The following is a 12,282-nucleotide window of genomic DNA, read 5'->3' as shown; positions in this document are numbered from 1 at the left end:
ATGAAAACGGGGAAGTATCTAGCTAAAATGCTGGAAAACAGCCTTCTAGTAGCCCTAAGCACCCATGTGTAACTGAATGCGGGTGGGATGGAAACCTGTTCCCTCTTGCCTCCCTCCCCCAAATAGAGAGATGCTGTCAGTGGTCAGGAAGTGCAGTGAGCCACAGGTAATGAGCTCCGTATCCATTTTCTTTGTCAGATCTCCCAGCTGATGACAGAGAGTGGCCGGGAGGGGCTGACAGAAGCAGTGCTGAACCGCTACAATGCAGACAAGCCTTCCGCCTGCGGCGTCCCAGCCTCCCAGGGCTCCTGCGTGGCCAGCGAGACTTCCACAGGCACGTCGGTGGCCGCCTCCTTCTTTGCACGGTAGGAGAGCTGTTCAGATCCTTGGTTCTTTCCGACGAGCCCACCTGGTTAACCTCTCACATGGACTAGCTCAGCTGAAACACTAGGAGGAGTTTGGGGCCATTCTGTGACATCATTCATTAAAACAGGGTTTTTCAACCCTGGCACTTTGACATCTTGGGCCAGCTGACTGTGGTGGGGGCTGTCCTGTGTGTTATAGGAGGGCTGCAGCATCCGTGGCCTGTACCCCTTGATGTGTGCCCATAGTACCCTCCTCATGTGGTGAATACCAAATGTCTGCAGACATTGTCGGAAACCCCGGGGTTGATAGCCGCGGCTCTCTTGATGTGCGGCTCTGCAGATGGTCCTCCTCAGCACAAGGACTTTGGAGAGGCATTCTTCTGGCGGGGGTTTCCAGATTTATCTTCTCGTTACAGAAATCGAACTGCTTAAAAGCTATTAAATGGATGGCGGGTTTTTTCCCCCCTTCTTGACAGATTAGCCAGAGCGTTATCAAATACTATCCAGCTAATCTTGGGAACTTTAAAAATACAAGAAACAAAAAAGAAAGGTATTTCAACAATGTTTTCTGCCTAATTTTAGCAACATGGCAGAGACGGGGCCGGAGACGAAGGACAGCTGAGCAGGAAGGGACTTCAGGAATTGTCTGGTTCCATCTCCTTATTTATGAACGAGGAAACCAAGGACCAGGAAGGTTCAACTAGGAGTGAGTTTATAGCACAGCCAGAAATAGAAACCAGATTCCTCTACATTTTTCTGTATAACTCATGTTTTAATTTGATGCCTAAAACTGAACCTTAGAAAACTTTCTCTGCCTAAGATTTGCAAGCTCCTGAGTAAATAGGACATAGAATAAATACGATAGCCTCAGATATGAAATCACAAGACCCTTTGGGTTCAAGTGGCAGTTCTGCCTCAGTTTCTCCATCTATAAAATGAGGATAATACGTACTCTGCAGTGTCGCTCTGAAGACTAAAATAAGGTGGTGATAAATTGTAAAGTACTGTAGAAATGGTTACTACTATTTCAGTAAGAAGGAATATTGTGTGGCTTTGCTTGTTATCTTTATGAATGGTAACATCCAGAACACAAATGTGGGGAAGGGGCTCTGATTAGGACAGCGGCAAGGCAGAGAAGGTCAGAGGGCTAAGACCCTGGATGATGGGACCCTAAAGGCAGCACACGGGGCTTGTTGGAAGACCAGCTTTGAGGGTCTTCACTGTACTTTGGTGCTGTGATTATTGTCCTGTGAACACTTGGGACAACTTGAATGTGTGGGAAGTAACAGGAAATATGCACAGGCTGGCCACGCAACAGTGGGGACCATTGTGTTAGCCCTGTCTGGACGTGAATCTCTTTATTGTCCCAGACCATGAAGCAGGGAGTCCAAGCTCACTGGGAGGTCATGTCCATGCCGTTTAGGGAGAGAATGAAGAGAGGGAACAGTTATGAGGACATGTCACAAGCACACAAGCTCCTAGGAGGTTATTAGAACGTGTCCAAAGGAGGCTGACCGAGAAGCCATATGGCATGGCAGGTTCAGTTTGGAGAAGAGAAGGACTCTGGGGTACATCATGGATGCCCTCAGCTATCTCTCAGGCTATTGTATAAATGGAGACTTGGTTGGTTCGGTAGAGCAGCCAGGTATGTAGGCAAAGGCTAAATAATGAGGAGGAGACGGACCTCCCAGCTTAGAATGAAGAACTTGCAATTCCAATGGCTTCAGGAGAGAGTGAGATTTGTGTCCGTAAGGGAGATCAAAGCTATGTTGATGTCGATCCTGGAGGGAACATTCAATGCTCAGATGGGAATTGACTTCTGATGTGCCTTTCTAACCTGAAATTCTTTGAAAGTGGAAAGTCTTCCGTTCAGTTCCATCCAGAGAATTTTCCAGAAGGTTGACTGACTCACAAAGTAACCCCAAAGAAGATTTGAAGCAGGAAGAAATAAGAGGTGAGGGTTCCCAATGGGCAGAATTTAAGGGGAACTCAGGTTCTCCTTAAATTCTTGGTGCAAGGAAACCAGCAGCGTGTTTGGAGCTGGGGAAAGGATGTGGAAATGAGACGGGCCTGGGAACCTCGCAGTGCTGGACGAGTGGTGTGCCTGAGGCCAGAGGTCTGGAGATCAGGGGAGGATTTACAAACAAGCACACACACAGCAGGGAAAGGAAGGACAAATCACTAGTGAAAGCCTAGGGTGGAAGGGAGATACTGAGGCAAAACCTAAAAGGTACGGGCCAGTGATGTCAACTGGGGCAGGCCCTGCAGGTGATGCTAGCAGCAAACAAAGACTTGAAACTCACTTCTTCAGCATGACAAGGGCTTGCAGTAGGAGCTTTCCAAGAGCTGGAAAGGATCCCTAAGGCTCCCCAAATCTTCATTATTACTTTCTGTGTAGTGAACGCTGACAGCACTTGGAGCTTCATGGTATAAGCATTAAAAGTACACGGTTTGTATTCAAAGGGTTTATACTGTACAGTGGGAAACAAGTGCCAGGTGAAAAAGAACAATCTTTCTATGGATTTTCCCCCCACTCTTTACTGGTGACCGTATTTTGACCTGTTATTCTCATCATTATTGATGAGAACTATTGTTAGCTGGGCTTTCCCACCTCCCAGCGAGGGAGGCAGCATATTAATAACCCCCCTGTCACTGAGGGCACCCAAAGCAGAAGTGTGAATGACTGGCTTCAGGACCATACTGTCAAGAGACAGAACCAGGGATGTATCTGACATGTAGATCCCCAAATGTCCATGTGATAAGCCAAAACCTGCCCAGCTTATGCTGTCAGTAAACTGAGTTCAAAGAGCCTTTTGGTTTTAGCTGAAGCAAAGCTGTGTAAGGTGATGGTAATGACAGCTTTTGATAAGTGTCTGTCCTCATAGGGGTTTGGGGGCAGAGTCAGCTCCTACACCTCCAGCCTGTGCTCACCACTTTCAACTCTTCCTGCTTGACTGCAATGGAGACATAGTCCTCTGAGTCTGCAGGGCCCTGGAACTCTCCTGCAGCTCCAAATCAAGACACAAGGGTGGCCTGCTCTCAGGAAGCTGTCCTGGGCTGGGCGTGGTGGCTCACCCCAGTACTTTGGGAGACCAAAGTGGATGGATCACTTGAGGCCAGGAGTTCAAGACCAGTCTGGCCAACATAGTGAGACCCCGTCTCTACTAAAAATACAAAAATTAGCTGGACATGGTGGTGCATGTCTGTAATCCCAGCTACTTGGGAGGCTGAGACATGAGAATGACTTTATTAGGGAGGTGTAGGTTGTGGTGAGCCCAGATGGTGCCCCTGCACTCCACCCTGGGCGACAGAGTGGGACTCAGTCTCAAAAAAAAAAAGAAAGAAGGAAGGAAGGGAGGGAGGGAGGGAAGGAAGGAAGGAAGGAAGGAAGGAAGGAAGGAAGGAAGGAAGGGAGGGAGGGAGGGAGGGAGGGAGGGAGGGAGGGAGGGAGGGAGGGAAGGAAGGAAGGAAGGAAGGAACGAAGGGAAGGAGGGAGGGAGGGAGGGAGGGGTGAAGGCGAAGCAGCTGTGCTGAGGGCCATTTCATTTTATATGGGAGGGATGGCATTTGCCGAATTTGTGGCCAATGTGGCTGGTGTATATCGAGCACTGAGTGGGCATCACTCACTATTAACTACCTCTTCATATTCAGCCTCCCTTCATCTCACAGTAACCCTGTGAGGCAGAGCCTATCATTTTCTCTGTTTTATGGACAAAGAAGATGGTTCCTCGAGTTACTGACCCAGAGCCACATAGCCGGGAGTGGCGGAGTGGGAAATCCATCCTCATTTCCTCTCACTTGAGAGCCCGTGTTCCTATTATCTGTGCTAAACAGACACAGTAAGACACTTTATTATAGGGTTTTTTTTTTCACCATAATCATGAACTGATGATTGCTTATAAAACAGGTTTGAAACTAGTAGGCCCTGTAATTTGTTTGAGAAAATGAGTAGAACAACAATAACAAAAACAACAGAAAAACCCCTAATTTGTTGAGGGTCGCAGATGTCCACTTTTCTCTGTGATATTAATCTTTATTTAAAATGTATTTATTTTTATTTTAAAATCTTTTTTTGAGACAGAATCTCACTCTGTTACCCAGGCTGGAGTGTGGTGACATAATCACAGCTCACTGCAGCCTCAGCCTCCCAGGCTCAAGTGATCCTCCCACTTCAGCCCCCTGAGTAGCTGGGGCCACAGGAATGCACCACGGTGCCCAGCTCATTTATTTTTATTTTTTGAAGAGATGGGGTCTCCCTATGTTTGTTGCCCACGCTGGTCTTGAACACCTGGGCTCAAGCAATCCTCCCACCTTGGTCTCCCATAGTGCTGGGATTATAGTCATGAGCCACTGCACCCGGCCTAAACTTTATTCATTTATTTATTTTTGAGATAGAGTCTCACTCGCTCTGTTTCCCAGGCTGGAATGCAGTGGCACGATCTTAGCTCACTGCAACCTCTGCCTCCCAGGTTCAAGAGATTCTGCCTCAGCCTCCCGAGTAAGATTACAGGTATGCACCACCACGCCCAGCTAATTTTTGTATTTTTAGTAGAGATGGGGTTTCATCATGTTGGCCAAGCTGGTCTTGAACTCCTGACCTCAAGTGATCCACCTGTCTTGGCCCCCCACAAAGTGCTGAGTATTGTTTTGATTGACTAATAAACATTGTATATATTTATGGAGTAAAAATATGTTTTGAAATACGTACATATTGTGGAATTAGCCTTTTTTTTAAAATGCTTACTTTCTAGAACTGTGGGTGGAGGTGTGGGTGGACCTTGTTACATTTCAAATTCAATGCCTATAAAATAAGAATTTCAATTTTGAATAAACAGTGTGTGGTCTGTGCTGGTCCACGCACAGTTACTGGTCTGTGATAAGTATAGAAATTGAGAGGAAGCGTTTAGAAACATCTGCTGATGGAATAATTTTCTGTCTGTTGAATCTAAGAATAAAAAGTCAGGGCTTGCATTTTGTGTGTAACTAGAAGTAAAAGAAAAAGTGGTCCTTCACCCGGATAGTTTGAGATGCACTGCTACAGCGAACGACGGAGCATGCAGCACCTGTTTTGTGCTTCTCTTCCTCTCACGGTTGTCTTTCAACAGTCAGCATCTTAGTAGCTGTCTTTGCTTCAGAATTTCAGTACCCCCCCTTTTTTTTGAGAAAAAACACTGTTTCTGGAAAAAATAGTAACAGCCACCCAGAAAAGAGATAGAAACAATTGATCATCAAGTTGGTTAACTGTTATGTGCTGGCTTTGAACATCAAGAACATTTCAAATGAGGGACTTTTTTTTTTTTGCATGATTTTCACATTAATAGAAAATGATGAAGTAGGATATGATTAGATTTTCCCATTTGCTGATGGTTCACTTTGAATAAAGATTTACTTAATGATGTACTTTACTTTATAAAGTATGAAGTGCATGAAACCCAATAAAAACTCTCGGGTGAAACCCTAGCTTTGTAGGTTGAGGCAGTGGAACCTTCATTCATATTTGAAGAGCAGTTAGTGGATTCTGGATTATGCATAGAATTGAACCCTGAAACAGAAAATGAATCTTTTGGGTGACCTCATATCTTTGCATTGATTTTCTTTGCCATATAACCATTAAAACTTATGTTTTGTTTTGTTTTGTTTTTTGTTGTTGTTGTTTTTGTTTTTTTTTTTTTGAGACAGAGTCTCACTCTGTCACCCAGGCTGGAGTGCTATGGTGGGATCTCGGCTCACTGCAAGCTCCGCCTCCCAGGTTCACGCCATTCTCCTGCCTCAGCCTCCCGAGTAGCTGGGACTACATGTGCCCCCCACCAAGCCCAGCTAATTTTTGTATTTTTAGTAGAGATAGGGTGTCAGCTGGGACGTGTTAGCTGGGATGGTCTCGATCTCCTGACCTCCTGATCCGCCCGCCTCGGCCTCCCAAAGTGCTGGGATGACAGGCCTGAGCCCCCGCGCCTGGCTGTGTTTTTTCATTCATGGAGAAAATTAGCTTCTGGAGAATTTTCATCTACATTCAGAGCAAGAGTTTGAAAAATGGTGAAAATGGACAAAGACACTGTCACGCTTTGGCAGAGCAGGCGTGGCCAGTTCCACGGCATTGAGGAGCACAGAGACTCCCAGTTCTGCCTTCAGACGGCACTTCTAGATTGTCATGTTTTTAGTGTTCAGCTTTTATGTTCAGTTGACAGCCTTTCTACCAAATTCAAATCAAATTTCCAAGTAAAATTATATTAAGGGCATTTTTTTTATTATCCATGATTTTATTTAAATTTTCCTAATATAAACAAATGCCTTTCCATTCTGATATCACAGGTTCTGATGACTTCAGATCAGAACTTACTCACTGTCTTCAAATCCTTTATTCTGTTTTTTTCTCAATATTGACTCCGTCACATTAGTTAGAGCTTCTCCCTCCCTCTCCCCCTTCCCCTCCCTCCCTCCTCCTCTCCCCCTTCCCCTCCCTCCCTCCTCCCTCCCTTCTTTCCTCCCTTCCTGTTTTTCCATCTGCTCTTGAAGATTCCTACCTCTACACAGTGTTTTCCTGTTGATGAAAAATGTCTATCCTGGGTCTGGAATTTTCTGGATGAATGTTGGTGTTCATCTCCCTATAGCGTCGCTGTCATTCATTTCTCTGGGGTCCCTGTTGTCTGCTTTCTCTTCCTCACTTGCCAAGCTGTCCCTCACTTTCTCCCACTGACTCCTCTGACTCCTTGCCATCGGCCCAAACGCATTCCTTTCTCAGGATGTGACTGTGTTTCTGTCCATCTCAATCTCTTGTGCAGTATCTTCCATCGTTGTTTTTGAATGGCTCCCTGTGTTACCTAAACAGCATTCTTCAAGCCTCTTGAGCATGTCACTGACTGTTGTGTGACTTATCTGACCAGTATCCCCTTGGGTCCAGAGGTTGGCGTGGTGTTAAACCAAGCCCCGCTCAGGCCCTGGGGTCAGGGCTAGGCTGAGCAGAGAGGACTGACCCCTGGCTCCGAGGCTCTGCCTTCAGGACCACGTGGCTTCTCTCAGTAGTTCCCTGTGGGGCCTGCTCTTCGTGCTGTGTATCCTCATGTGACCATATGGAGAGCTGTTACTGGTCTGATTACCATTATTGCCACACTCTTGCTGACAAGCAACTCAGATAGCGCCTTGCTGTGATGCTTTCAGCAAATGCTTTTCATATATAATCTTGATCTAGGCGGAGGAAAAACTGAGCTGGGTGTCTGAGATCCAACTCCTAGGCGTCAATTGACTATGGAGAGACAGGGCATGGTTTCTGCCTCCAGTTTCACAGCTTGAAACAGTTAATGTCCAGCACTGTTTCCATTATGACAGAATGATGCCTTTACAAAAACAAACAGGCCGGGCGCGGTGGCTCACACCTGGAATCCCAGCACTTCAGGAGGCTGAGGCAGGCAGGATCACCTAAGGTCGGGAGTTTGAGACCAGCCTGACCAACATGGAGAAACCCCGTCTCTACTAAAAATACAAAATCAGCTGGGCGTGGTGGCACGCGCCTGTAATCCCAGCTACTTGGGAGGCTGAGGCAGGAGAATTGCATGAACCCGGGAGGCAGAGGTCACGGTGAGCCGTGATCACGCCACTGCACTCCAGCCTGGGCAACAAGAGCGAAACTGTCTCAAAACAAACAAACAAACAAAAAACCCTTTTAGGAGCTCATATTGTACAACTTCACTGTATTATGATTATTTTTTTCTGTTTCTTGTTTTGTTTTCACTGAAGCATATTTTGCTTACCCTTAGCTCCTTTTACTTGCCACGGTCCCATTCTGACTTGGTGTCTGTTCTTTTCTCCCTCCCCCAGTGGATCCCCTCGTTCTCACATTCCAGCTCTCGGTCTGCCTATTCCAGGACTTCCCATGGAAGCAGGGCCACCATTGAGCTTCCTGTGGGACACTTGTGGTCAGGGCCAACATGCATAATTGTGCCATCTATTCACAGAACCAGGGCGCCCAATTGTAGGCGTGAGTGGGGCTTAAATCCGTCCAACACTGTACCAGCCTGGCAGAGCCACCTCCTCTGGGGCTCTTCTCTCCTCCTTGGACGCAGGTAATGCCTGGGCTCATGTTGTCCTGGCCTCCTTCACTGGTGGCCAAGCAGTGCCACGGCTTAGATCTTTGAAGGGCTGAACTGGAAGGCAAACCCCTGCCCTCTGGGATTCTTATTTATTTATTTATTTACTTATTTATGTATTCATTTATTCCTGACGGGTCGTAGCTTTACTCTGCTTAGAAAATACTCCATTGATTTCTTGGAAAAGAAGGGACTCTCACTCATGTATAATGGTGAAGTGAATTTTTAGGAGTCATAGTTCTATGAATATGGTTTCACTTTAACTCACCTCATGAAAGGAAAACATTAAGAAGCAACTAAGGGTGTATTTAGTACCATCTGATTTCAGGGGCCCTAGAAAACCGTCTCAGGCATTTACTATGTGAAGCCAAACCTCCTTAGTTGCTTATGAGACAGCGAAAGCACGGAAGGAAAAGTGGCCGTAATTTAACATCGACACTGTTTACCCTTGTGCTAAAAACATGCCTAAAACACCTCAAATAGATAACCCTAACATCCAACCCCAGCAACTCCCGACTGTTCTATTGTGGAGGGTACGGACCGTAACAGAAGTGGCATTCATGGCTTGGCATACACCACTCCGAGTTGGTGAGCTACGCTAAAGAAAACGGCCAGTGTTTGCGGCCCCTTCCCATCTTCTGCTGCAGGGAATGTGGTCAAATGGGGCATTTTCTGATTAAACAAGTCCTTTGTCTGACTGGTGGCTGGTTGGGGTGTTGGCAATTGGCTCCCAACATCTGGGAATCATTTCCACAGCTTTGCCTAGGTTGAAAACTCAATTCATGTCTTGGTGTGAATGTCTGAAGGGAAAGCAATTTCAACAAGCCTCAAGAATCCCAGGGATTCTTGTAAGATACTCTCAGGTTTAAGGATTCTAGTTCTTACTGCACATTTTGCTTTTTTTTTTTTTAATTGGTGCTGTGGTGGGGGCGGGGGTGGGGGTGGGGGCAGTGGTTAAGAGAGAAGGATATTGAATAAGCAAATAGAAAGCTGGAGAAGCCCAGGCTTGAATTCTCAGCCAGATACTGACATTCTGACTTGAGGCAAGTAACTTAACCTTGCTAAGCTTCCGTTGCTTCTGTTAAATGGAGATCATCATGTCTGCTTTATAGGATTATGGGGAGGATTAAATGAAAATGTGATAGTACTTGGTAAACTTCATCTAAATCCTACAGATAATGCGAAGATGGCCCTCACTATAAAAAGGATGGCGTTCTGTCCTCAGTGAATTCTTCACATTCTCTTTTGAGTAGATGACTTTTCGTTGCCACCTTTACAGGCTGTTTAGATGGCCCTTTGTCGTCTGTCTAATGACTGTCCAGGCCTTCTGTGGCAGTTGTATAGATCTGGTATCACGTCTCTGAGAACAAAAACCACCTACAGAAGAAACTGAAGAGCAATTCGCCCTTAAATCTTACCTATTATGAATTAGATGCCATTGGTGATTGAACAGTGACCCATACAGAGAGAGAAACCTGCCCTCAAGTAGCTGCATTGTAGCAGAGCTCCAGGTAGGTCACTGTTCACTTCTAAATCTTTTGAAGAGGTTTCATTTTTTTGTTGGTTTTTGTTTTGTTTTGTTTGTTTTGAGATGCAGTCTCACTTTGTCTCCCAGCCCGGATTGCAGTGGCACGATCTCGGCTCACTGCAACCTCTACCTCGTGGGTTCAAGCAATTGTTCCACCTCAGCCTCCCAAGTAGCTGGGATTACAGGCACCTGCCACCACACCCAGCTAATTTCTGTATTTTTTAGTAGAGATGGGGTTTTTCCATGTTGGCCAGGCTGGTCTTGAACACTGGACCTCAGGTGATCTGCCCGACTCGGCCTCCCAAAGTGCTGGTATTACAAGCGCGAGCCACTGCACCCAGCCTTGTTGTTGTTTTATAGCCCTAGAAAAACTGGTCCCATACAATATGGAAGAGACTGAAGGGAAAAAAGAAGATGGGGAAGGGCTTTAAGAATTCTGTTCCCATAGAACTTTGTGACTCACTCAAGGGCAGCAAGCTGGAATTGTCACGACACTGACAGTGGACATTGACGAAAACAGTGAATAAAAGTAAAAGGGGAAGTGTTCTTTCTTTGTGCATACCCTCATGATCTGAATTGGGGGCTGAAGGGGGAGGATGGGGTGACATGGAGTTGATTCAGAAAAAGCAGAGTAGAAACCTGTGAACTGAAGGAGGGACCGATGGATGAGGAGAGGATGCAATTTTATCTAGCATATATTGTGTAAATGTGTTTCCTGGTCTACACTTCTACCACCACCCTGATACAGTACCTCTATAACATGTTTCCTTCCTTCAGCCCTGACGCATTTAAAAATCATAATGGCCAGCCCGGTGGTGCCGTGCCTCACAGCTTGTAATCCCAGTACTTTGAGAGACTGAGGTGGGAGGATTGCTTGAGGCCAGGAATTCAAGACCAGCCTGGGCAACATGACAAGACCCTGTATCTGGAAAAAAATTTAAAAAGCAACCAAGTGCACTGGCACATACCTGTAAAACTAGCTACTTGGGAGGCTTGGGCAGGAGGATCGCTTGAGCCTGGGAGGTTGAGGCTGCAGTGAGCTATGATCTCACCAGTGCACTCTAGCCTAGGCGACAGAGTGAGACCCTTCTCTTAGGAAAAAAAAAAAAAAATCGTAATAGCCTACATTTTTGAGGGTTTCTTATATGCCACACACTATTCTGAGTTCTTGACACACATTTAATCTTAAGAAGCCCCCATGAGTTGGCCGTGTTTTTATCCCGTTGTTTAGACGTGGAAACTGAAGCACTAACCTGACCAAGTTCAAACAGCTAGCAGGCAATGCGCAGGTATCTGAGCCAGGCGTCTGGTTCCAGAGGCCACAAACCAGAATATAAGCTCCAGATACAAGGTGGGGGCATTTGTGTCTTTGTTCTTGGCTGAAGTTCCAGCACCTAAAAGAACACTCAAGAAATGTTTGTTGAATAACTCGATGATGCTCTTAGCCACCATGTTCTCCTGCCTCCAAACCCAAGATGGGTTGCAATGGATAGGGGTCATTAAATACATAGTCTCAATGCAACGGTCTCAATGTAAGACTAAAGTAGAGAATGGGTGCAAAGTGCACCACAGAAGCATAGCGGGAAGCATTTACCAACTACTATTTTTTTTTTTTTTTTTTTTTTTTGAGACAGAGTCTCGCCCTGTTGCCCAGGCTGGAGTGCAGTGACACGATCTCGGCTCACTGCAACCTCCACCTGCTGGGTTCAAGCAGTTCTCCTGCCTCAGCCTCCCGAGCAGCTAGGACTGCAGGTGCCTGCCACCATGCCCAGATAATTTTTTTTTTGAGACGGAGTCTTGCACTGTCGCCCAGGCTGGAGTGCAGTGGTGTGATCTCAGCTCACTGCAGCCTCCGCCTCCTGGCTTCAAGCAATTTTCCTGCCTCAGCCTCCCAAGTAGCTGGGGTTACAGGCATCTGCCACCACACCCAGCTCATTTTTTGTATTTTTAGTAGACATGGGGTTTCACTATGTTGGCCAGGCTGGTCTCAAACTCCTGACATTGTGATCTACCCACCTCAGCCTCCCGAAGTGCTGGGATTACAGGCGTGAGCCACCATGCCTAGCCAATTTTTGTATTTTTAGTAGAGATGGGGTTTCACCATACTGACCAGGCTGGTCTTGAACTCCTGACCTTGTGTTCCACCCACCTTGGCCTCCCAAATTGCTGGGATTACAGGCATGAGCCACCGCGCCTGGCCTGACCAACTACTCTTTATGCTTCTAATTTTGTTAGTTACTAAAATATTGCTTCCAGTCTCATGCAGTAAAAGCAAAAGGTTTTTCAGTGACTTACAAGGCTCTGTGCG

At 46.3% G+C, this 12,282-nt stretch overlaps 1 protein-coding gene across 7 annotated transcripts in view; it reads left to right on the top strand.

Annotated features, from left to right (window-relative positions):
- The window catches only part of LOC105474699 (kinesin family member 26B), a 568,793-nt gene that overhangs the window by 263,050 nt on the left and 293,461 nt on the right, over positions 1–12,282 (top strand). For all 7 annotated transcript variants that reach the window (XM_011729515.3, XM_011729518.3, XM_071069292.1 and 4 more), the window contains one exon: positions 199–365. In XM_011729515.3, coding sequence (XP_011727817.2) covers positions 199–365 — 167 coding nt within the window. The remainder of the gene's footprint in view (positions 1–198; positions 366–12,282) is intronic.

Source organism: Macaca nemestrina, chromosome 1, assembly GCF_043159975.1.
Source record: "Macaca nemestrina isolate mMacNem1 chromosome 1, mMacNem.hap1, whole genome shotgun sequence".
NCBI lineage: Eukaryota > Metazoa > Chordata > Mammalia > Primates > Cercopithecidae > Macaca > Macaca nemestrina.
Note: the sequence above shows the minus strand (reverse complement) of the source record. Positions and strands in the feature narration are given on the sequence as shown.